Source organism: Ochlerotatus camptorhynchus, unplaced genomic scaffold (genome assembly GCF_037179485.1).
Source record: "Ochlerotatus camptorhynchus isolate MF236.1 unplaced genomic scaffold, CSIRO-AGI_Acam_v1.1 ptg000141l, whole genome shotgun sequence".
In the NCBI taxonomy this organism is placed as follows: domain Eukaryota; kingdom Metazoa; phylum Arthropoda; class Insecta; order Diptera; family Culicidae; genus Ochlerotatus; species Ochlerotatus camptorhynchus.
The window spans coordinates 588,373-615,605 of NW_027040631.1; the positions used below are offsets into that span (position 1 = coordinate 588,373).

At 42.2% G+C, this 27,233-nt stretch overlaps 2 protein-coding genes across 2 annotated transcripts; both read right to left on the bottom strand.

The window, feature by feature from the left end:
* Window positions 1-671: 671 nt before the first annotated feature.
* LOC135700752 (solute carrier family 35 member E1 homolog) lies at window positions 672-12,265 on the bottom strand. Its single transcript, XM_065221384.1, has 4 exons — window positions 11,501-12,265; window positions 1,772-2,106; window positions 1,463-1,702; window positions 672-1,393 (listed from the first exon to the last, which is right to left on the bottom strand). The coding sequence occupies exons 1-4, from the start codon at window positions 11,826-11,828 to the stop codon at window positions 1,100-1,102; spliced, it is 1,197 nt and encodes a 398-aa protein (XP_065077456.1). The 5' UTR covers window positions 11,829-12,265; the 3' UTR covers window positions 672-1,099.
* A 254-nt stretch (window positions 12,266-12,519) lies between these two features.
* On the bottom strand, window positions 12,520-26,720 carry Vkor (Vitamin-K epoxide reductase). Its single transcript, XM_065221406.1, has 2 exons — window positions 26,321-26,720; window positions 12,520-13,043 (listed from the first exon to the last, which is right to left on the bottom strand). Exons 1-2 carry the CDS (start codon window positions 26,500-26,502, stop codon window positions 12,704-12,706), a joined length of 522 nt encoding a protein of 173 aa, XP_065077478.1. The 5' UTR covers window positions 26,503-26,720; the 3' UTR covers window positions 12,520-12,703.
* Between the last annotated feature and the right edge of the window lie 513 nt (window positions 26,721-27,233).

Genomic DNA, 27,233 nt, shown 5'->3' on the forward strand with positions numbered 1-27,233 from the left:
TTTTTCAATGCCCTACAAAGTTGTAAGCGCCCTAAAAATGCACATTTTTGCTCAATGAAGCAAATCGCTATCTTTTCAGGTAAAGGATTTACATCCGTTTTTATAATGTTTCAAAACTAAAGTTCGCTGAGTTCCTGCACTTTTGGCGATTATGAGTGAACTAAACTCAAATTTGAGTCGTTCTCATTCGCCGTGTATGCATGCATTCGTGGTAAGCCAAGTCTGCAAAGAATTTAAATAAGACATTAGCGCTTGTTGTATTATATTCGCTCCCTGCACCGCACGGAGTGTATCGCTCATTGTGTGGATCGATTTCTCACAGATTAGTTGGAAAAGAGTGTGCGAAGTAAATGGGAGAACCACTCACTTTTTGTCGAGTGTTGTGAGATGCATGCACAAAGTTGCTTTGCTATCGGTCTGAGGTGCTTTCCAGCATTCCAGCCCTGTTAGTGATCATATCTCGAAGTTGAGAACACGCAATAAGCTAATATAAAGCAATAACCTTGAAATGCGAATAAGAAGAAGAAGAAGATGATCATAACGAAAGGTCTTCGAATTACCTATCAAATTGAACAGCAACCGCTAAACAGTATATCCTGGAAACCAACTGGTTTGATTAAATTACTTACAAGCAGAAAATTGAATACACACTTTTTCCTTTGATAATCATATAAAATAGCCTTTATTTGTAATATTTTTTCTTGCAATCAGTGTTCGCGTCCAGCGGTGCTCTTCACTCTCGCTAGTGCATTCCAAATATGTCATCATTTCATCACACCTCATAAACACGAAATACTATGCGTTACGTTCCATTCTCAATACAAACGATTGCACAAAAAATAGTCCTAAGTTTACACAAATACGAGCGAATCAAAAATAAATAACTCCTCTTTTAGCGTCTTCTCATTTTCCTCTCCTCGCTTTCTCTATCTCTATTCAAAAAAATTGCGTTACGATGCCCTTCGAGCTAGAGAATTTACACATCACGATCGTTCCTCGCCAATTCTTCAATTACACAATAGCACTATAAACTGTCAACTGTACAGGATAAATGGTCAAATGAAAAAAAAATCTACCTAAACTTGACTTCGATCCTAATTTACACAAATAACATCTTATTGGGCGTGCCATTGCTATTGCTTAGTAGCAGGTTGCCATTCGAGTTACTACTGCTACTATTGTTACTGATGCCCCCATTCTGGAAGTAAGCGGCCGTTCCACCATTCGGCATCCCTCCCCCATTGCTGGCGAAGCCATTTTTTCCAGGATGGTGATGGGAACCACCATTGAGCAGGCTCGTATCCTCCAACGGCTGGTACTTGATGTTGTTGTTGATACTGGCGTACGGTAGGATGGTTTCCTTCGGTACCTGCGTTCGGGAAAAGTATTTTGCCTGTCGATAAAAAAAAAAACAATCGATTGAGCTCGAGTTCGCCGTGAATTGACCGTCTGGTTTCGTTACCCTATTGTAGCACAGAACACCCATGATGGCCACCAGCATGCCGAAAATGTTGACCCACGTCACCGGATTGCCCAGGATGAACAGGGAAATTGCTATCACAAAGATGCGCTTGCTAGCGCTGGCCACCGCGTAAGTCAGTGGCGTCACGATCGAGAGCACGCTGAACGCCAGTATGTTCTGCAACCAGTTCAGGACCCCATCGGTGAACAGCAGCGCGATCACTCGGTAATCGCCGGTGGTCTACCAAACAAAATGACTCATGTTAAATTTGAATCGTCCATTGCCCAGTTAGCACTTAGAGATACTCACGATGGCCGGGTGTTTCATCACGTTGTACAGATCGAAGTAGATCCACAGCGGTAGGAACATGAACAATGCCAACCGACCCAGGATGTGCAGTAACCGCAGGTGATGGACACCCGTTTCCTTGAGGACCTTCTTGGAGAAGATGTTCTGCAGCGAGAATCCCATCGTTGCCAGTAGGGCACTGACCAGGCCAATGCTGTCGAACGACAGCTCCGTCAGGGTAGCGATGCCAACACCGACGATGATCGGCACCAGGCTCAGGTAGATGGCCTTGGTTTGCCGTTCCCGGAGGATGATTCGCGATAGGATCACCGTGAACAGCGGCATGGTGGCTTTCACTGTGAAAAGAAGAAATCAGAGAGAAAGAAAGAGATAGGTCAATGATAGTGGTTGGAAATTTGCTTCGGTCTGGGAATTCGTTGGAATTGATAAGATGTTGTTTACATTTACGTTCACGTCGGTAACTTGAGTGTACCGTTGCTGATAAGAAAATTAAAACGTGCTTCCGCCTGCAGAGTAGATTTCCGTTTACAACACAGCTGTTAAAAGTAGTAAAGTGTTTTCTTTCTGATTAACAAATATATGGTATAGGATACTTCAACAGCTTTTGTTGGCAAGCGGGGGAGGAATGAAAATGTTTCCCATATCTTGGCAGCCAAATCGAGATGGAGATCAAACAAAATCTGCCAACGTACCAACATTCGAATTTGTTGTTTCAGAAACTGGATTAGGTCCTTTTCAAATGTTCTGCGAGATGTCGGTCTTCATTAACCCATATGCATAATTCGTGCTTGGTGGTCTCACTACTGAATCTATCTCGAATGCTCCATCGTCGCTGACTTCATAAGTCAGTATGACCCAAAATTCGAGAATGCAAGTGGAGATGGGTCGGTCACGCACTGTGAAAGGGTGGAAACGGAATCTACAAGCAAGCGATGGGGATTGGAAACCCAGCTGGACATTTTAGCCACGTCAATAAATTTGAATCAGTTGACACTGGACAACATTACTCTACTGAATTGCTAACTCATTTCGAGTTTTGGGATAAATTTATAACTGACATCGAAATTCACAGAACATCACTTCAATATCGGCCTTAAAAATCACTGTTTGTAATTAACAATAGTCTTATAATCTCTATTTCTTCTTTTCCATTTCAGAGAGAATAAAAATACAACGGATTATATTGGCGAGCGCAATTTAGATCGGTTAGTTGAATCTCGCTAGTTGAAGGATTCCAGCAGGACCAGAATTCTGAATCCGTCTTGAACAGTAAATCATATTTTGCAATATCGCATCGAAAACGAACAAACATGTTGAACGACAATTTGCTTAATTTTTCATCGTTCATCTAAAAACATCATTTGATTCAGAAATTTACTGGCATCTATTCTTGAATGAAGAAAATTATTGAAGTCGATGATCGACGTGTCTGGACACCATTTGTTCATCGGTTTCAAATCAGCATACGACACAATTGATTGAGAACAGCTATGGCAGATTATACAAGAGTACGGATTTCAGGAATAACTGGCGTGATTGAACAAGGCGACGATGAATCGCGTGATGTGTGTTGTTCGAGTATCGGGGACGCTCTCGAGTCCCTCTGAATCTCGAGGGGGGTTACGGCTAGTTGATTGACTTTCGTGTCTGCTATTCAACATCGCTCTGGTGGAGCGGAGATAGACACGAGTGGCAAGATCGCTTCAGGAAGTCCATCCAGCTTCTTAGCTTCGGCGATGACATCGACATCATGGCGCGAAACTTTGAGGCGATGGCGGAAACGTACATCAGACTGACGCCTAGAGCCAGGTGGATTGGACTTGAGGTGGTCGACGAGTTCGTGTATTTGGGCTTACTGGTGACCGCCGGAAAATGATGCCAGCAGAGCAATTCAAAGACGCATTATGGCAGGGAACCGTGTCTACTTTGGACTCCGAAAGAATTCGCCTGAGCACGAAGTTGACAATCTACAAGACGCTGATTAGACCGGTGGTCCTCGACGGCCTCGAGACCTGGACTATGCTCGTTTTCGAACGGAAGGTGTTGCAGACCATCTACTGCGGATGGAAGACGGAATGTGGAGGAGGCGAATGAACCACGAATTGCACCTGCTGCTGGATGGACCATGCATCGTCCACCCTGCAAAAATTGGGCGACTTCGGTGGGCTGGGCACGTCGTAAGAATGCCGGACGATGACCCAGTGAAAATGGTTCTCGAAAGCGACCCAACTGGAACTAGAAAATGAAGTGCGCAGTGGGCAAGGTGGATCGACCAGAAGGCAACCTCCGGACCCTGCGCGAACTTCGACGTGTGGCTATGGGTCGAGTATAATGGAGATGCCTTCTTCGGACAGCAAAGGAAGTCAAGGCTTTAGCCTGATTGCAGTTCAAATAGATCCAAAGCTACTGAACTGCTTTGGCTATGAACCCAAATATTGGATAATGAAGATTAATCGAAGAATTTTGTAATCCTTTAATTAAAAAAAAAATCCAGGAGCAGCACTTCGAGGTCGCGGATATAGAAAACTTTAAATTATTGCGTTGCGTTACGTTTGTAACGGATTAATTCTTAGATTGCGTACTAGCAAATGTCATGACGCTGCCCAAGGAAAACTATTAGCTTGATAGCTCTCCAATCAACGTTCAGAATAGAAAAAGCATGACAATTACCATTGCCGATCACGCCCATCTTCTCCTTTACGGGCAGAGATGCCAGAATTACAGACATGTCTGTGAATTTACAGACTTTTTAGTTTTTTTTTTCACAGACATTTACAGACTTTTGTAATCTAAGGAAAATTTTAAAATTTATTTGGTTACACTGTTTTACATCTTTAATCAAATCACACGTGCGATGCATTTTGCAACACGCATTAGAAATTCGCGCGTTTTCAAATCCACCACACGAACGAGCTGTCACTGTTATAGACGGTCATAGTTGTAGACCTGTCAATGTGCTGCCATGTTGTAAAAAAACGGACATTTTTCATCACGGAGAAAAAATACTTCCCAAAATTTGAGTTCTTTTTACTTAATATTGAGTTCAGCCTCTCATTTGCCCTCGTTCTTGTTGTCAAAAAAGGAATGAGAGATTCGACCCAACGATATAGTTCAGCCCAATAAGTTACGTTTGAGTAAATTGCGTATTCTCAAATGTACGTGAATTAAACTTAATTTTGGGTAGACTATACTTAAGAGTAGGTAATTTTTTTGCTGGTGTTAAATGGAAACTACTATATGCGATTTACTCAAATTTGGGTTATTGCGCTTGAACCCCGGAATTAGGGAAAAGTACTTAATTTTGGGTAGTTTTTCATCTCCGTGTACGGTTTGAAGGTTTGTTTGGATACGTCGCCGGCGCCCGTGGTGTAGTGGTAAGCGTGGCTGCTTTCTAACACCCCAATGGGTCTGGGTTCAATCCCAGCCGAGGTCGGTGGGATTTTTCTGAGGCATAAAAATCTCTGGTCACGTCTTCCTTCGGAAGGGAAGTAAAGCCGTTGGTCCCGGCCCATTGTGTTAAATGAATGGGTGCGATATCCTACGCAGGTGTGGAAGCTGCCTTCCTGCACATTCGATTGCCGTCAATGGATGACAATCGATGTCCGTCGGTGATTGCCACTAGATTGCGGATAAGAGACCGACGTTAAATAAAGGAATGAAGAAGAAGAAGAAGGATACGTCAACTCCGGTTGGCCGGTATATAACTTGACTGTCAATAGTCACTGTCACTGATAAACCCAAATGTGCGGAACCCAATGTGCGATCAGGATAAAATTCAATAGCGTCATATGGGAGAACAGTTTAAACGAAATGGAAGCGGTTTCACTCAAATTGCCAACGTCGAGAAAAGTGAGTGAGAAATTTTGTTTACATTTCAAAATTTCACTTTTTCGATCATGAATACGCACTTTTTCTCTGATAGATTTCAATGAGGTTTTATGGAAAATCAATATAAATACTTGCACTAATCACTATGTTGAGTGATTTGAGGTATCGCACGATGCATTTCGGTGCATGTCAGAATCTGTCCACTTCCCGGGGGTACTCGGTACATCTGAAAGAGGCCATTGGGTCTGAATATGTCCACCATTGATCTTATAGTAAGATTCTAATGTGATTTGAGGTGTTGCATGATGAGTGTTTTGATATATTAATCTATTGTGAATTCCCCAGTGGAATCTGGAATTCACATTTTTGTTCATATCCTCGGAACCATAATTCCGATCGGGAAAAATCAATAGCGATCTATGGGGATCTAAAACACATCTTCTGGAACTTGTTTTACTCAAATTGATCCAGCCATCTCTGCGAAAATTGAGTGAGTTACACTCATACGAACTTACATACGCACTCCCGAGATGGACAATTGGGCAGTTCCACCAGATGCTAGATGAGCTCACCGGAGAGCTCATTGGACGGAAACCAGTCATCGCAGGAGATTTCAATGCTTGGGCAGTGGATTGGGGGAGCAGATGTACCAACGCAAGAGGGTATAGCCTGCTGGAAGCTCTGGCAAAGTTGAACGTCAGTCTGGTCAACTTAGGAACCAGCAGCACCTTCCGCAAAGATGGTAGGGAATCCATTATCGACTTGGCTAATGGCAAATATGAACTGGAGAGTGTGCAAAGAGTACACCCATAGTGACCATCAGGCGATCCGGTACAGTATCGGCGAACGGACACCGGTGGAAATGCGGAGGACGAAAGTAAGCGAGCGGAAGTGGAAGACGAAGGCATTCAATAAGGATCTTTTCATCGAAGCTCTAAGGGTAGACAGCAGCGTCCCGCGGGCCTAAGCGCGAACGAGTTGACCGAATCATTAGCAAGGGCATGTGACACAACTATGCCGATAAAACTGGAGCCAACGAACAGGCGGCGTTCGGCTTACTGGTGGAACGAGGAAATTAGCACCCTCCGTGCTACTTGCCTTCTAGCCAGAAGGCGCGCTCAGAGAGCAAGAATGGAAGCAGACAGAGAGGAGCGCAGGGTGGTGTTCCGAGAGGCCAGGGCTGCACTGAAACGAAAGATAAAACTGAGCAAGTCAAATAGTTTCAAGGAGCAATAGGATACCGAGTCGCGATGGCGAAGATCAGAGGTCCAACGATGCCGGTTGAAATGTATCCCAACAAGCTGAAAGTCCTCGTGGAGGGACTTTTCCCACAGCATGACCCAACGACCTAGCCACCTACACCATATGGCGAGGGAGATGAACACAACGTTGAATAACCCTAATAAAAAATAACCATAAACGAACGATAACCCTAATCATTGAACTATTCCACAAATGGTTTGGATGATACCCAGAACACGTCGTTAAGCAAATTAACCATACAATTTTTATTAGGGAAGTCTCCAACGAGGAACTCATAGCAGCAGCGAAAGGGTTGAAGGCGAATAAAGCTCCCGGCGTTCCCGGACATGTTCAGGATGGTGCTGCAGAAATGTCTGGACGAGGGTCAGTTCCCTGATAGGTGGAAGGTACAAAAGCTTGTGCTGTTGCCGAAGCCCGGAAAACCGCCGGGGGATCCTGCATCGTATAGGCCAATATGCTTGCTGGATACTGTCGGAAAGCTCTTCGAGACGAAATGCACGGAGAGTGAACATGGATTTTCGCAGAGGCAGTTCGGATTCCGTAAAGGGAGATCGACGGTGGATGCAATTCGGACAGTGATTGACAGAGCCGAGAAAGCTTCCAAACAGAAGCGGAGAGGAAATCGATACTGCGCCGTGATTACGATTGATGTGAAGAATGCATTCAATAGCGCCAGCTGGGAGGCCATCGCCAAGGCGCTCCATAGAATGAGGGTTCCAGACTACCTCTGCAAGATTCTAAGTAGTTACTTCCAGAACCGGGTCCTAGTCTACGCGACAGATACGGTGCAGAAATCGCTTAGAATCACGACGGGAGTTCCACAAGGCTCCATTCTAGGTCCCACACTGTGGAACAGAATGTACAATGGCGTGCTGACGCTCAAGCTGCCCAAAGGAGTTGAGATCGTTGGCTTTGCGAACGATGTCGTCTTGACGGTAACCGGTGAGACGCTGGAAGAAATGGAAATGCTGGCAACCGAGGCGATAGATACGATTGGTAACTGGATGCAAGGAGCGAAGCTGCAGATAGCCCACCACAAAACAGAAGTGATGTTGGTCAGTAACTGCAAAGCAGTGCAGCGGGCAGAAATCACCGTTGGAGAGCACACCATTGATTCCAAGCGTGTGCTGAAGTATCTGGGAGTGATGGTCGACGACCGACTAAACTTTAATAGACAAATCGAATATGCTTGCGAGAAGGCGGCGAAGGTCATCAACGCAATAGCCAGAATCATGCGGAACAATTCTGGACCAAGCAGCAGCAAGAGGCGTATTCTGGCTAGTGTGTCCTCATCGATACTAAGGTACGGAGGTCCAGCCTGGATTGAAGCGCTGAAAACGAAGAAGAACCAAAGGAAATTGAGCAGTACGTTCCGGCTTTATCGACCTGGGTAAACAGGAAGCATGGAGAAGTCAACTTCCACTTGACGCAGTTCCTGTCTGGTCATGGCTGCTTCAGGAAGTACCTGCATCGGTTCGGACATACAACGTCACCCTTCTGTCCGGAGAATGGGAATGTGGAAGAATCACCAGAGCACGTGGTCTTCGAACGTCCTAGATTTGATGCTGTGCGAGAGGATATGCTCGCCCTTAGCACGGAGAATGTCGTCGAAGAAATGTGTCGAGAGGAGGGCACCTTTAACGCCGTCAGCAGAGCAGTAACGCAGATCACGTCAGCGCTGCAGCGAAAATGGCGAGAGGACCAGCTAGAAAGTAGTAATGTGCTCACACAAGTGCGAAGTGAAAGCCGAAGCCAAGAGCAGTCTTGTAAGCGGTCACGGTAGTCGACACATTTTCTGTGATAATCGACTGTCTTTGCCTCCGACACTTACAAAACAAGCTATCATAGTACAGTACCAAACTCAAATGTCATTTAACATGCTCTGTCATATGACACTGTCGCCGAATACCGTCACGAATGTATGTATTTTAGTTTTTCTCATAATAAGAGCTGCTGATGTTGTGCTTGTGTGAATTCTGCAATGATGTCCTTGGAATAACATTTCTGTTCATAAATGGTTTAATTTACACCAAATTGAGGAATTAGAACCAAATCACTCATGTCATATGATAGTTATTTGATAATTTTCTTTTTGCTCGAATGTTATTCTACCGGTTGTGTTGTGTGAGAGAAACGACGGTAGAGCATGAGTGTACGATTACAAACAGACTGTCACGCACGACAAAGAAGCGAGTGTCGTAAAAAACGTCAACTGTTTCAACCCCTGGCCAAGAGAACTCTCCGTCAGAATAGGCTGAATCCACCACCGTGGTTAACCGAGTAGAACGCGACGCTGGGAGCTAAATGGCTCACAAATTGGTGAGACGATCAGCGAACTGGAAGCACCAATTAGCTGAGGTAAAGTAAAGTGCGTAATGCACGGCCTCCTCCGAAGTAATACGACGTGGTTCCGGGGGAAAAGGGCAAGGCGTCCAAAGAGGTTTTAGTGCGGTAAGAATCCTGTACACAGTGTCACCGCGACTGTGCGCCCAGTCATCAAGCGGTGGCACGATGGCCTTCCGATTGATGACGGGGCGCACAGTCGCGGTCCTCCTTGCAAAAAAAAACAAACATTTTCCGATCCCGTTGAGATGAGTCTATTGGTATATGCCATTCGTCTCTCCGGGTCTTGGAACGTACACCTTGGTGTACGAGAAAGGCAAAAAGGTTGGTATCAGCAAATTGTGTTATATTTAGCCTAGTTTTTCAACCCCAGGTGTGTAATTATTTTGCAAAATGTAATGAATACGTTGCTTGATAACTGTCGTTACAACATTGTTAGTGTTTTGCGTAGTTGGCTTCGTTGTACAGTACTCTCCATTTCTCGATGATGTTTATTTCGATATTCCTTCCTATCTAAATCGTTTCAGCAACCCTGATTCTGATTCATCAACACTTTCTGAGTACAAAGTGTTTATAATCGTATTAATAAGTTTATAGATTGCTCTTTTGATTGTCGATTTATCCATATTTACGTGGCAGAAAATTGAATCTCTCACTAATATGTGCTCGTTCCCCCGCTGCTGGCGTGCAAAAGGACCAGTACTAAGTAACTAACGGATTTTCACACTACATGGCATATAAGAACGACTTATATTTAAGTTTAAATTACTCAAACTCTAGAAAACGTAGTTTACTTTGAGTAAAATTTTCCGGGCCTTCATATTTTTTCAAATATGAGGCGAAAAATTTACTCATTCTAGAAACTGATTTCATATGTACATCTCATATTAGAAAACAAATTCCTGTAAAAGCTCGGAAAGTTTTACTCAGTTTATGAGTTAACTATGTTTTCAAGAATATGAGTGAACTAATCTCCACTTAGAGTTGACCTCATTTATCGTGTAATCGTAATTTTTCTTTTTATTAATTGCTGTTAACGATTCCCAACTCCAATTAGGTTCAATTCGTTAAAAGCAGGTCTTTTTTGCTCGAACATGACTTTTACTGACACTTCAAATTTCGCATCTAATTCACAATCCTGCCATCATTTGAAGCACGCTGCATGCTCATCAATCTACAAATACTAAGGCGTGAATTTGCAATGCTTTCCTTTATCAATGACATTATTTCTAATGACATAGAATCTGCAGCAATACTCTCACAACTAAATTTGTAAGCGCCCTTTAGACCTCTTAAAACTCGAAAATTATTCTATGAAAGCACATGCGCCAATTACGCCAAAAAAGGGTCCCATCAATCGAATGATGTACCTGTATAACAAAAATTGCGATGAAATTGACATCACTATATCCAAAAACCAAATAAAAACTCGACTAAGAGGAAATAGAAATAATGCAGCGTGTAAGCAAAACATTGCAAACAGTGTATGTAGTCTACTTTGCTTGACGAAATAAATAAATATATAAATGCAACGCAGTAGGCCTCGCCGGGTTGACGCTTGTTTCATATCTTTGACGATTGGCGTTATTTAATCCAATTATTTTCCGGGATGTTTTCTCTTACTGGCTTTGTTTCTATAACAGCCATGAAATTTGTAATGTTATCATATTATGTTTAACTAATATTGTACTTCGGATTCTTGGATTGAAATCCACACTGAAAATAATCTCCACGTGAGTGCCACGTGCAATCTCGGTCTCAATTAACAGGTCGGTTGCCATTCAAATTTTACGAACGAACACTAATTTTACGTTAAGTTTCACTAGTGTCTAATTTTCAAATGTAAATTGCGCCCTGTATTCGCTCCGTTTAACCTGTCGCCGACCACAAGAGGATAGTGCGGAGATATCGCAATGCCAGTGTTGTACATCGTGTAGCCGTGTGCAAGATCATTACACTTGAATAATTTCGGACCCATTACCACCACCGCGCTCCGCAGAACACGTAATAACCAAACACGCTGTGCTGCGGTCGTACGTTCGCAAAAGAAAAAAACGCGAACCAGTTTTTTGTAATACCATCGCCGCCGCAGTGCAACTCCTTCATCGCAATGCTCCACATCCACGCCGAAGAGGCAGGAGAAAGAAAGAGAGAGAGAGTGAATCAAAGTTACATTTGAACGAACCAGCTGGAGTGGAATCGAATCGAAGTTCGGTCGATTAGATCATAGTTTTGGTTTTGACCTATGATCATAATTACTCAGGGTGGTTCTTTGCAACCAGCTAGGGCACTTACCCGTATGCGCGTAGGAAACTGGAACCCTCCAGATCGAGATGTGCGAGGTGACCGAGGCAAGGAATTTGCCCAGCGCCAGTGGCACAATGAACTTGAAGTAGTATCGCCACGAGATGTCCACGTACTTGCGGACTCCCCAGAGATTGAAGAACGGCCCACTGTAGACGGTGATGCTGGTCAGCTGGACCATGGTGACCGTCATCGGGTACGGGAACTCGCTCAGGATCATCTTGCCGATGACATTATTGCTGCTGGACACCACATACCACATAATGCACAGGAATGTGATTGTCATCATCTGCCGAGTCGCGGTCTTGTCTACGGCCATGATGATTGAGGCGTCGTCCTTGCGGATCACACAACGATGGCACTAGACGAGGGTGAAAGGTTGCACTTCTCTGCTCTAGCTTCTGTTTCCGTCGAGGGGATACAACCCCTTCACAACGAAAAGGGCACTTGTTTAGTGGGCAGGAAAATGCGCTATTACGTCGACAATTTTTGGTTCACTTCACTGGCACACACAAAAAGTAAACAAACACTAGTAACGCGGACGATTCTTAGTGGTCAAAATGGATAATTTCCCTTGGAAAGAGCACATAATTGTTGACACCGTCAGTGCTTTTCTCATCGTGAACTATTGACGTTTACATTTTTCATTTTTCGGACACGACAACCACGACGCGAGACGAAGACCATGGCGAGACGACGTTCTTGACTTGATTCCCCGTGCACGATTACCGACGTACGGCGGACAGAAAAGACACCAGAGCCAAATGGTCGGGTAAGAAATACATAAGGTGGCGCATAGGATTCCTTTGCCAACCACTTGCATTCGTAAAACCGTGCGAGTGTATTGGTATCAGCTGCATTTGACAGCTTGTTGCTTGGTTTTCTGTCACGTCAGCTGCTGTCTTTCATTCACTCACCCACACACACACACTCGCATTTCGAACATTGGCTTTTTCGAAGAAGGCAACCCGATTCAAAACGACTGATTTTTTTCCATCGTTCAATAAAACATTTAGAATTTATTAATCGTAACTACAGGTAGGCAAAACGTCATTATACAACAGGTTCAATCTTTTTGGCGTGAAACAAACAAATCTTCTTACGGTGTACGAGCGAGGGAGGGCGGTAACAATAAGCTTTAAAATGCAATGTTTCATTCGAACCCTTTTGTGCTGCAATCATATTCTCACTCTTCTAGCGGTCCTTCTTGATGACCTTCATGACTTGGTCTTCGCGAACCAAGATTTGGCCCTTCTGCAGAACCAGAATTAAACTGATCAAATTGACGGCGTAGGTCGAGACGCAAACGATGCATAGGTCCTCCAGGACAAAATACAGCAGATAGGCAAGGTAGACGGAGAGCAGGTTGGACAGGCCGATCAGGTAGGTTGTCAGGCGAGTTATCCGGATGCTGTTGCTGAAGGACAGACCGGCCACCAGGAAGTAGTAGAAGATGCCGAAGAATCCGTTCGGGATGTTCAGCGGGGAGTCCTCGCCGAGGAGCGGTCCTATGAGCCCGAAACCGCGACCGTAGCTGGAAGGAAAGAAGGAGAAATGTTTGTTATTTCGTCGGATTTGGTGTGTAAAGCAAAGGGGCGACATCTTATCCATTTGATATGTCTTCTGCTGGATTGGAATAACTTTTCCTATGAATTCAATATTATATTACAAATAAGTTCAGCCTCTTTAGTGTAAACCAAAGTTGAAGTTCGACAAACCGACATGAATGAGCATAGAAATTACCATGAAATTACTGCTCAAAGCACACTACTGACATCGTTTATCCAAGCTACGAACACGCGTGCAAGACTTATGGAGATGGTTGGTGTCTGATCTATTCTGGACTAGTTATTTTTATTTGGATAATAAATTTCTATGGTTTTGACAGATGGGATACATTTGAATCGGACGTTATAGATTTTCGATCAAAAGTTATGTTTGAGATTCATGTCGATTTGTTGGTGAAAAAAGGTCGGTTATACGAATCTGACAAATATTAGTAGAATTGTGAAGCCCTCATCAAGAAGATTTCTGGACATCGAGATTTTCCAAATTGTTCATCTGCTAAACTATGGCTATTCGCATAACAGTCCCATGTTATATTGATTTTATGGAGATATCCATGGGACTGTTATGCGAATAGCGACAGTAAAACGATTATCATTTGTTTTAAATTCCTGAATTTGTTCTAAGAATCTTCAATCACATTTATCCTAGATCTGGAATGAACTCAGAAGGTTGTTACCTTTCTTCTAAGAAATCTAAACTGCCCGTTAGTTCGAAGGGAGTGATTCTAGATGAGATGCAGGGAAGATTTAGCTTTTCTGTCGTAGATAGAAAGAATATTGTAGATTTCCTGCAAACAGATGCGGGAAATGAATGAAGATTTTTCGTTTCGTGAGGTTTTTCGAGCATCTATGATTGAGAAATAGATATCACAGCCCTCCTTGATTGGGTCCGGCCTACTTGCCTTTCATTTTCACTAGAGACGGTCTAGTATAAGAGAGGAGCGGATTCAAATCGAACTGCCTTGGCAACATATGCCTAGGTAAATTCTAGCAACACTGCCAATGCAATCAAGATAGGTGCTGCTCGATTGGCTCTGGCTTTGACAGTTCGTTTGACTCAAAACCAGCCAGTTCGCTCCTCTTATACTAAAACCCTCTTTAATTTTCACTATTTCGGGGTATGTTGAGATTAGGGAAAAGTACTTTTGCAGACAATGACTTGAATCGCCGAATTTCTTGGTAATAAAAGTTTACCCTCGCTCAAGATAGCTTAGTCAGTAAAAGGCAGGTTCAATTCCCGGAACTTTTATCGTCTTCCTGGATATGCCACACAATGAATTCATGCACTGGGAGTCATGAAAGCTCTCAATTAATAACTGGAGTTGCTTCAAGAACAGTAAGTTGAGAGCAGGTAAAAAGCTCGCATAGGAAGTATCAAATGCCAGATAGGAAGATCAGTCTTGATACGGGAACTGGATGTAATGTCGGCCTAAATGCCCCTAGTTTGGGCCCATACATAAATTCAGCAATCGACTAAATTTTCAATAGCGACCAAAAATATCAATTTGTACCGTCCCTATGACGCGTTCATCTAGATAAAATTGATAAATAGCATATTTTTAGCAATGGACCCAATCTTAGATCCATAGGTCAACATTAGAGCCATTTCCCCTATTTCTAGATAAACATTTCAAGAGGTCCTATCTGCATTGATCGATTCTCTTCATCGATTTTCTCTTTCGTTAATAACTCAGCTGCAAAACCTTTCCATGTAGTATTTGACGTTTTGGACGCTAGATAAGAACCTCCTTTATCAAACTATGTGGTAGTAGAATTAGCGCGAAATCTGTTTGCATAGCAGTGGTTATGAAAAGAGAAAGTCGATGAAAAGAATCGATCAAAGCAGATAGGACCAATTGAAATGTTTATCGAGATTTAAGGTAATTCGTTGTGGAAACCTTATTTCTGATTGATCTTAATATCCCCTTAAAATTTCAAGAGCACAAATATCCCATTAAACATACAGATATGAAACTGGATCTTCACGTTTGCTGGAGTGTAGCAAACAGGAAGTTCCAATTTCATGAGCGGTGTCGCAACAGTCACCGACATTTGTGATCCAGAAAACTTGAAGTGATAGGGCATATCAGCCATCATAACGGTAATTTATGGACCCTTCATGGAATCACCTTAACGGGCATACAAGTTTTTCAAATTTCTCAGTTAATAAAACCTACACTGTACCAAAACATCATTCTCTGTTCGAATGAAACCTCAGACCATTCAAATCGAAATCGCTTCCTCGAATGATAGCTGCAACCGGTTGAAATACGTAATGCTTACTGTAGAACGATTGTCATCCTAAATTGAAATGCATATGATATTGGTTCAGCCCCATAACGCAAATCATCCAAAACGATGATGTAAATAATTCTATCGAACGTCATTTGCTGATCTGAGCTGACAAGCGAGGTGGAAACATAATCATCGCTATCATAGGTGGTACGAACATTGGTAAGGTGTGGAAATCGAAGATTGTCTATTTCGTGCACGGCGAATGAGAACAACACAAATTTGAGTTTAGTTCACTCATAATCGCCAAAAGTGCAGGAACTCAGCGATGAGTAAAATTTGTCTCATGATTTCCTGTGGAAAACCTAAAAAATCTGCCGGAAAATGAGAAAATTGCCGAAAATTTTATACAGTCTCGGAGTAGTACCAATAGACTGAGTAAATCCAATCTTTACTTTTCTCAAATTCTGGAATTTTCCCCTGGAAAATCCTGGAAAAACATGAGGCAAATTTACTCATCGCTGAGTTCCTGCACTTTTGGCGATTATGAGTGAACTAAACTCAAATTTGGGTCGTTCTCATTCGCCGTGTGGTGGAGGATGTTTCCTCTACAAACAAACGATTTTTGCACCCATGATGGCTATTCATGGCTATTCAATATGGAAATGTAAACAATCGAAATATACATCTAATTTTAAGCAAGCCATCCTATTATTAAATTGTTGTTTTGTGAGAGCTGTATTTTCAAATACTGAGAGCCAATTTTCAAATAAATATCATCCTTTATTTGGATGACAGGCATATGTATACAATGTTTTTCTTAAAATAAATCCAGACGATCTTTTAAAAAGGGCTGATTTTTTTCAAACCAAAAGTTGCAGCTTGTATGACGGATAGCACCGTACTCAGCGAGTGGAAAAGGTGACATTAACCACTAAAACATTTCTGATGGGCGGGAAAATTGCTCCCATGTCCCTTGAATTGTCTATTTTCTTTACTTTTTGAAAATGTTCTCAACCTCTACGAAGTTCCATAACTTATCTCATTTTGACCAAGATCTCCTCTAAACTTTAGGAAAAGACTTGAACTTTCTCTACGAATTTTCCCAAACATTTGGGCGATATGAAATCCCGAATCAAATCCTGAAGTTCAAAATTCTCTGAACTTCTACGAAGTTTGTTGAGCTTCTCAATTTTGGCTGAACTTCTACGAAGTTTCTTGAACTTTTACAAACTTCCTTGAATTGCTTGCTGAACTTCTACAAAATTCTCAGAATTCCTATCAAGTTCGCTGCACTTCTACAATGTTCCCTGATTTTTTTTAGAATTGCGTTGATTTTATCCTAAGTTCCTTGAAGTTCTAAAATGATTCCGGAATTTCCTGATATATTTTATGTCCATTAAACTTTATCCGAAGACAACATATCAAGAAGACTGGCAACTCTCCCATTTTCTCATACGACCGATATGAGACAGACACAATCGCGTCATCTGCCGTTCAAAGGTAAATGCTCCGAACGAATTGGATAGCAAAGGTTTCATCCTCAGAAGAATGATTTGTTTTTATTTATTTTTTCCTTGATTTGTTTTCCGTCGATCTTGTTTTCTGTGTTGAGCACCAATGCTACCGACGCCAGGGAGGCAGCTCCCACACCTGGACCCTACCAATCGACCCATCAACTCATGAACCGGGGACCAACGACTTTTCCTCCCTTCCGAAGGAAGACGTGATCAGAGATGTTATGCCTCAGAACATCCCGGCGGCGCCGACTGGGATTGAACCCAGGCCTGCTGGAGCTAGAGGCAATCATGCTTACCATTACACCACTGGTGCCGCTGTTATTTGCGAAAGAAGTATTAACATTTTTCTAGGACTGTCAACTTACATTTTATATATTCAAAATATGACAATTATTCCAGGCCGCACAATTTTCTTAACTTGTTTGTCTTAGAGATCTCGAATGTTTAAGTCCCAGCATTGAAGAATTGGTCCAAAATTTCTAATGTTGTTTTTTTGAGATAAAGATTTTAAGTCCTAAACGCATGCAAAATTTTCTACACGGCTAATAAATCAGACTCATATGTGAGTCCCGTTCTAATATGAGTAAATTTTTACTCAAATAAGATTAAATGTCACTCATATTTGAGCGACATTTATTCATATATGAGTGACATTTACGCATATTTGAGTTAAAGTCCTGTGACCTACGTTTTTTTGCGAATTTAAGTGAACGTGACTCAAATATGAGTCAGATTCATTTGCCGTGTATGTCCACGATCTTTCGGAAAATTTTCCTCGTTCCAGAATGATAAGATTTATTCTGAAACTGCACGGCCAATGAGAACGACCCAAATCGGAGTTTACTTTACTCATAATTGCCAATAGTGCAGGAACTCAACGATCGTATTCCGGACATAGTTGAGTTTAACGGGATCGCTGCTAGCTCCCCTGTCGATGTTGCTAACTTGTTTGCGAGCTTCTTCCAATCAGTTTACAACACAAATTCACCACCTCTAAATCCTTCAAGTTTCGATCTCATCCACGAGTACAACCTGAATATCCCAACGTTGCGCTTCTCACCGGACGACGTTATGAAAGCCTTGAATGACCTCGATGTTTCTAAAGGCCCTGGGGTAGATGGTATTCCCCCATCTCTGCTCAAATATTGCGCACGCTCACTCGCTTCTCCGATCTCCTGCATATTCAACCGTTCGCTGAGCGAAAGATCATTTCCCAATGTTTGGAAGACAGCTTCAATTGTGCCAATCCATAAAGCGGGTAATCGAAACCGAGCTGGAAACTACCGTGGAATATCAATTCTCTGTTGCATTAGCAAGGTCTTTGAAACCTTAGTGCACAATGCTCTGTACAATGTGGTTCATCCTATAATTTCGGAGTTCCAGCATGGGTTTGTCCAGCACCGCTCTACTACTACAAATTTGCTGTGCTACACTAATACTCTGTTTCGAGGGGTTGAAGCCCGGCGACAGGTGGGGACTCCATTTACATCGACTTTTCAAAAGCATTTGACACAGTGCCACACGTGTACGCTACCGAAAAATTAAGAGCTATTGGATTCCCTACTTGGTTAGTTGATTGGATTCTCTCTTACTTGAACGACCGCCATTCCTTCGTTTCGATCAATTCTGCACGCTCGAAGGCCTTTGCAATTACTTCTGGAGTACCGCAAGGAAGTGTGCTCGGCCCAATGCTGTTTGTCCTTTTCGTCAACGATCTGTGCCTTCAGATTTCTTCATTTAAGCAAATGTTCGCCGACGACCTAAAGATGTTCAGAGTCATCGCGACCGTACTCGACTGCCTCGCCCTGCAAAATGGCATAAATGGGCTACTCCTATGGTGCCAAGAAAATGGTATGAGTGTCAACATAGGAAAATGCAAGGTGATATCGTTTTCCCGTCGGAGCACAACCGTCAACCACCAATACACAATTGGATCCGTGTAATTAGAGCGTGTTACCTCAATTTGTGATCTTGGTGTTACTATTGACTCGAAGTTAAGATTCAACGAACATGTTGCACTTGTCACGGCTAAAGCTTCTACGGTTGTTGGATGCATTCGACGCTATACGTGGCAGTTTACAGACATTTTTGCACAAAAAACATTGTTCTGTACTTTGGTACGTAGCCTGGAATACGCGGCCTCTGTCTGGACACCTTATCACGCATCGCTGATCATCAGAGTCGAAAGAATTCAGAAGGTTTTCATTCGATTCGCGCTGCGCAACCTTCCATGGAACGACCCGCTAAATCTGCCTGACTACACTGCACGCTGTAAGCTGATTGATTTGGAAACCTTACGTGCTAGGCGCACAAACATTCAGCAACTAGTTATTTTCGACTAACTGCGTGGCAACAATGATTGTCCTCAACTTACTACAGGATGTCCCTCTATACGTTCCACCCCGACAGTTGAGGAGCTCACAACTTGTCGCTGTGCCGGCTCACCGGACTGGTTACGGTTTCAACAATCCTTTCGACGCTTGTCTGCGAGCTTTTAACGATACTAGGATTTCGATTTTGTGATTAGCAAAAGTACTTTTAAAAATAGGATTAGAATATTAGGTAAAGTAGTCTGTACGATTTTTATTTTTTTATCCAAGATGAAACAACAAATAAATAAATGAGTAAATTTACCTCATGTTTTCCTAGGTTTGTCCAGGAAAAAAATCCCGAATATGAGAAAAGTAAAGATTGAATTCACTCAGTCTATTGGTACTAATCCTAGACTGAGTCAAATTTTCCAGCAGATTTTTGATGATTTCCACAGAAAAAAAAATGACGTGAGTAAACTAAACTCAAATTTCAGTTGTTCTCATTGGCCGTGGGCTATCTAGAAAAGTTGTGTAGGTTCCATGGTTTTTGATTTGATTGACTAAAAAATTTCAACATTTCTAGATAGAGCTAGAATAAGGGAGTAACAGCTTTTGTAAACAATGAGTTCTCTTGATGATTGCTAGAAAGTAAATATTCGCCCACGTAAACCAACATCACCATCGGATAGGGGAAGACTTCCCCTAGTTAATGGTTATGTTGGTTTGCGAGGGCGTCTGTTCAATTCCTAGAAATCATCGAGCGAAGTCTTTGTTTACAAAAGCTCTTACGCCTTTATTCCAGCTCTATCTAGATTTGTGTAAATACGAGACTTTGAACATTTTTCTCTGTTCCTAATTTTTTCCTTCAATCACCATTTTGCGATCTGAATCTAAAACCATCTTAATCAAGGCTGACTAAAAGTAAATTGGTACGCCCCTCGTGCGCCTCTAGCACGCCTCTAGTGTTGGGAATCGATAATCTTTGACAGTGGTTTGTTTAAACTTCTATAGAGAACAACTGGTGCAAGTTTGATCAAAGAAGTCTATCGCGTTCAGAAATAAAGTCAAATGGAACTCGAAAGAAGAAAAAATATTGTGCGCAAACACCTGAAAAATCCGGAGTGATCCAGTTCCAAGCTGGCTAAAGTGCTGAAGATGCCGACAACAGCAGTTTGTCGAGTGCTCAAAACCTACAAAGATACCCTGAGTGTGGAAAGGAATCAGCGGACCTACGGAAAAACTGGAACCAGCTGCGCAAAATGTTGAGGTGCGTTGAAGCCAACCCCGGTCTTTCGATCCGAGATGTGGCCAGAAGATACAACGCCAACTTTCAAACGCACCGTAATATCCTTGCCAGGGAAGGATACAAGTCTAACAAAGCTAGCAAACATCCGAACCGGCGCATGAAGCAGAATTCCGTGGCCAAAAAGCGTGTACGACCGTGTTTCGACGAACACAAGGGCTGAATTTTGATCGATGACGAAACATACGGTCAAAAGTTTTACATCTCGAACGAACGTGGGGATGTACCGGGAAGATTCGACGGAAGATTCGTCGACGATGACATCCCAAGTTTACATCGAATGCTTGAAAAAGCGTGTATTGCAGTTCATCTGCAAGCATAGGGGCAAAGCCATCTTTTGGCCCGATTTGGCAAGCTGCCACTACTCCAAGGTGGTTCTGAAGTGGTATGCTGCCAAAAAGATCGATTTTGTCCCCAAACTAATGCATCCTCTGAAATGGCTGGAATTTCGGCCAATCGAAAAATGTTGGGCAATTTCAAAGCAGCGACTTCGACGAAGCGGTGGGGCAGTCAAGGATATCCAGCAAATGCGGGCAAAATGGAAGAAATGCGCCGATTCCGTATCCGTTTCCACTGTGCGGGCGCTGATGGGCTCCATCAAGAGGACGGTTCGAGATTTCGTTCGAACTGGAGAAATGTAACCATCTAATGCTGTAACTTCGAAGTTTTAATAAAAGTACTGTAAAGCAACCATTAATGGACTTTTTAAACTTATTGAATCACGAATTACTGGTCTTTTTGTGCGTACCCATTTACTTTTAGTCAGCCTTTAAATTGTTTGTTGTCATCAATCGGGTCAGAAAACTGAGTACAGAGTGAGGAAATGGACAATACACTTCCTTATTAAATTAATAAAAAGATTATTTGATTACCTAATAAAGCTGATGCCTATAATATTTTCATTTAATGTCCGACATCACTCAAATAGGTCGAGGAGAAGCAAATATTAAATAACAAGGGACGATTAAAAAAATTACGGTAGAACAACTTATTTAATGATAAATTAATAAATTAATATTAAAAAAATAAGTTTAGGATAAAGCGTAGAGCGAAAGACGAAAAGCACAAATTTTGTAATTTTAGGTTCACATAAACCAATTATAAAATTTGCATCAGACATAATCATTATGCCCGGAAATTCCAATTTCACGGGCTATTTCCGGACTTTTGGTGATTTTCTTGATTGTTTTGAGTCAGCAACATTTTTGCTTTCTTCTGCTCAATCGAATCCTGTTATAAGGTTAATTTAAATGTATATCTGACAACCGGGAAGTTACCAAAAATTCTCATCAAGAAGTCATTAAAATTGTTCGATGTTTCAACTATCATGAAAAAGCTGGCTCAAAACTCTTTACAGGATGTTTATGAAATGTTCTCAAATTTTCTTTAGAATCATTTCCCATCACAGAGTTATTTCAGAGTTTCTCTAAAATTAATTTGAGATTCTATCCGAGAGACCCTTGTCTGAATTCTCCTTAAAATTTCTACGCAATTCTTCTCAGAATTGTCATACAATTTTGCTCATAATTATCTTGGTGTTCTCCTTTAAATTCTTCTGAAAATTCGCTTGGAATTCTCCTGAAATTCTTCTCGAGATGCTCTTGGTACTATTCTTGGAATTCGTATGAAGCTCATCTCCTTATTTATCGTGAGATCCTTGTAATGCTATTTAGAATTCACTTGAAATTATCTTTTATTTTTCTAAGAATTTCCTTCGAATTGTCATCACAACTCTTTTAAAAATCTTCTAAGAACTTATTTCGAATATTCATTAGACATGGACCTGAAATCCTCTTCACATTCGTCATGAATTTAAAAAAAAACTACCTATAGACAAGGGGTGGTCACTCTACACACTTACTTTGCGCCAACATTTTTCTCAGTGTACCTCAGTGTGCCGCAGCTGTATCAGCAGTGCCATGAAGTAGAAGGAGTAATTGACAAATCCAAGTTTCAATCGGCCACCGTGGCGCTGCAATCGCAGCGGTGATAAGTCCGAAATAATGTGTCAAACTGAATACATTTTTGAAATTTCAACCAAAAAACTATTATTTTGTATTTATTCTAGCGAGTTTCTGTGGGAGTCAAAACATGATCCGAGCAAAAAAGTAGTACTCGTAATAATGGTATATAATTCTGAATTTTATCGTGCTTTGTTTCGAAAATATCTTCCAAATAAACAAACATCATCCAGATTACCTGATTCGTCCACCGACTAAATCTATTGCCACTTAAAAAATAATTTCAGTCGGTGTATTAATCAGCAGATTAAATCGTTTTTCGTCTGCTGCTACACCGAGCAATCGGCCTATTTAATAGTTTTTCGTCGATGGATTTAGTCGGCCAACTTTGTCTGCTGTTTAATCGGCAGATGATTTCAAACCTTAACATGTTTTCTGTAATTTAACTGTCTTGAAGTAGCTTTTTATTTAGGAACAATGCATTACAAAATAATTTTATGCATTTTGTACAAGGTTCATCCATGCTGACAAGAAATTTGCATGAAATTACATTGAAATTAAACAATTTTGCAAACAATCAATGAAATTGTCAAGGGCTGTCCAGACTTATCACCGTCGGTTAGTGCCTATTCCTGCCACCAGGCGCGCAGGAGTTTAAGTTGGATTTCTCAATTGCACTGACTTTTGTTTGCTTGTGAATAATGCCTTGTTTGGCAACCCGGTATTTTAACAGCTCTTGTTTTTGTTTTGATTTTCAATGTTTTCAAAATCATCCAAATCTTCGGCGGAAGACTAACCCCGCACAACGAACGTCAATCATTAGTCAACCAGTCCTTCTGGGAGCCAGCGGAGGATTTGCACCGAATTTGTCACCGCCCGAGTATCATCCGTCGGAGAACTGGAAACCAACACCGGCCGGAACACACGTCGGACTGATGAAGGACGCACCGCTAACCCGAAACGGACCATTCAACCCGCACAGCAATAGGGCGCAGTGATGATGGTCTACGGACTCGATAACAACACAGCTAACACCGATAAGCAGTTCAATCTGTCCTTCCTGTATGGACATGTTGTCATAATAAAGTTCTTGAAGACCAAAGAGGGTGCCGCCATGGTCTAGATGGGAACGCCATCGCTGTCGAACCAGTGCCGCACAATTCGATCAGCTTCAAGGTCTACAACGCCTCCAAGAACAATCACTTCCCAGGCCAGCAAAAATCGCATTCTCCACTTCTTCAATACCCCACCCGTATGCCGTCCGAGGATCTGCTGCTGATTGCATTCACCATCAAGGACTGCCACCCGTCGCAAGTGCGAATGTCCCCGCTGATATCGGAAATTTCCTCCTCCGGATTGGTGGAGCTCCCGAGCGCAGCCTTGGCGGTGAACGCCATCATGAAGTGCTGGTGGTGTAGTAGCGGTGGCGATGGATGTATTCGAGCAGTTCGAATGGTCGGATGGTATAGTTTTTGTTTGGTTGACTTTCCGATTAAAACTCAAGCACTGCTTGTCGTGACCGGCCCGAGATTTCCAGCGTCGGCCTCGGCTACACGAATTAGCTATGCAGCTCCCACGGCTGCAGCTGCTTCCAATGCTGCCACTGCTGCTGTTCCGTCTCCTCTAAAATTTATAAAAAAAAATGACGGACTAGCAGCAGATTTGGATGCAGCCGCAGCCGTGAGAGCTGCATCGCTAGTTCGTTTAGCCATGGCCGGAAACCTCGGTAAGGTCAAGATACCGCTGTCATCTGTTCTTCGTCTGGGAGGAAATGTGGATGCGACTGCCGTCACAGGTGTAACGATTTTGAGAATCCATGGCGAGACTTGGTGGAGATTCACGGTTGTTTTGAAAATAATTTGATTATATTATGGCAACATCAATAACACATTTTGACACATGCACACTGAAGCGCAGAAAAAGTTCAGTGTTGCCAGTAACTTTAAATATCATAAAAATTGTAACCATGGGTGCCAAACAGCGTCAATGACGACGCCCGGGGGTGCCCAAGTTTGATTTTGGCACACTGTGTAGAGTGACCAACCCCTTGCCTAAAGATTATATTCTAAACGTCTGAAGTCCCACAAATGACTTGAAGTTCTAGTCAAATCTCTCTTAGAGTTCGTAAAAAAAAATCTGTTGGTATTTTTCACTGAAAAACATTGTTGTTATCTCCAGAATTCATTCGAAAATCTCTTCTAAATTCGCATAATATTTAGTTCATCAAAGTGACTATATTCTGAAAAAAACCAGTCTTGAAATTGTTTAAAAGTCCAGAATATTATTTTTTTCCTGATTTGTCATCGAAATTCACGGGCTTTTCCTGATTTCCCGGTTCACTGGTCACCCTACATAATAAAAAAACAATTGTTTGAGATCAAATTGATGGTGATTCCCTGTAGCGTCCTTTTTCGTGTTACACATCGCAACTTCACATGTAAAATATTAAGGTTAAGGTTGTGTCGTTGTCGTTATTAGTCACTTTGTTATATTGCTTTAAAGACACTCACCCCTATTCTGTATTTCGTTTCGAACGAAATTCTCATACAAAAAAATATTTTTGTGTATGAGAATTTCGTTCGAAACGAAATACAGAATAGGGGTGACTATTTGGTCACTATTTCCGTCACTAAAGTCTCTACTTTTACATTACATACCCACTACCAGCCCTGTAATGGGAATATTCGTTTGGTTCAGATTTGAACAGTTCATTTGACTCCGCTCATCTTAGTCGGAGGAATTTCTAGTAAAAATGTAGACAATTTACAACGACATCATTTGCAGTTTATCCTTGTTTTTAATGAGATACAAAAACGTGTCATTTATGCAAGGTTTCCGGTGGACCATGGGATGGAATTATCTTTTATGGCGACATTAAAAACAAGCGGTTCAAATGCTTATTAGAGGATGGAAATACGGCAACAATTTGAGAAAAGGAAATTCATATGCACAATCCGTTGTGACCTTTTAACGTTTATTTTTTTATTTTTTTAGATCAATAGTAGTCGCTTCTTGTTCTGTCGCCATTGAATCGAAACGCAATCACACTTGCATTATTTTCAAACCAGCCACGACAATCCCGTCGGTCGCATACGTGGTCGGTCAGTCAACACAGCACAAATCCTTGATTGCTTTTGTTTCTTTTGTGTGCAAAAGAGTGCGGCGTGAAGGACGGACAAAGGCCTACGTATAATCCATGCACTTGGTCACGTCCCAACCCCACGGCACGTCTAAGCGCCTCCATGGACCAACTAACCAACCAACAAACATCTCATACCAGAAGAATAACATGTCGGTTCGGATTTCGGTCCGCAAGCCGCGATGATGTCAATGATAATAATAGTGTTGGAATACGCGAATAGCAGCCCAGAGCAATCAACTGGAGGGAAATGGAGTCTGCGCAGCCTGATCCTTGCGGTGGTATCAGTTGTCAAGTGCTTCCATGTTCTTTTTTTTTCTCTCGTACTGTTTGTCATCAACCGTCAACCGTAATTGAATCGCTTCTCGATTGGAAATCGATTCGATTGGCTTGTGGTAACAAGTCGCAGACCTAACGGTCGAAACTGACTTGATAGCGGGATTTTCCGCACTCCGAATGTTTATTTGTTGTGATGATTATTTTATGTGTTTTTCGTTTGCTCGCGACTTCGTCGTCGCTTCGCAGAGAATGGCCACGTGGTGCTTCTTTTTTTATTGTTACTTTAAATTTTATTCTACTTTCGAAACTTATGTTTCCCTTCTGCTTGCAGGAGGAATGTTTTGTTTGTAAACAACCATTACCACCACTAATACCGACAGATTGGCAATAAATCGCACTCGCGTTTGAAGCACTCATATTTAGAGGGAACGCCTACACTTCTGCAACCCGCGAACATCGCCCTTATCATTTAATTTTTGTTTTCTTTCTATACTTACGGAGACGTAAACACTTTGGTGCAGCTAATCCGTTCGCTGATATCGCACATGGCCTCGTAGCTGTGGTCCCGTTCGGCCCGGATTTCCACGTAGGACGTGTACAGTGACAGCAGGAATCCGGCCAAGCTTAAACCGACCAATCCGGCGGTGAGCGAACATTTGCAGTTGCTTGATGAGTTCATTTCGCCGCCGTACGCGCTTTGACCGACGACTTTTAGATGATTCCGGAAGGATGCGTTTCGATAGGCAGAAGATGCACAATCAAGAGTTGAGGCGAAGTTTAGCAGCGGCTGCTGGACATTATTCTAGAACGCTGCACTAGATGTGTGGCGAACAACCAAATATAAAAGAACAACCAACCAGTCACTGTGGTATCGCGAGAACGTCTGTGCCGTGCATATCAGGCAGCAGCTGGAGCTGGAAGTGGTACAGTACAAATGATACAGATATAGGCGACGACAATGATAGGCTTCAATGTATGCGAGAGAATTGCGATGACAACGACGACGACGATGACGATGATGATGATGATGGTGAGCAGTTTTCTGTCTGCGTGCGTGAAGATTCATTCATTCGACTGTGGTAGACATTGAGAAGAGCATATCTACATCCATACGAAGAGTATCACATAAAATAGAGGAAGAACTTTCCGCGCACACACACACGCAGACACTCTGATCTGATTGATCGGAACATGCCAAAGCGTTGAGGCCGGTGAGGATGTGTGGTAATTAAATAATAATTAAACGTAAATGATTAAGCTGTTTCACGCCAAAATTACCCGTTCGGGAATAGATCTTATTCATGTGTTTGTATACTCGAGAAGATTAATAATTGAAATTTAAATGTAGTCGATTCTGAAATCTACACTTTGTTGTATCGCTGGTGGAAGAACCTATTTTCAATCCAACAG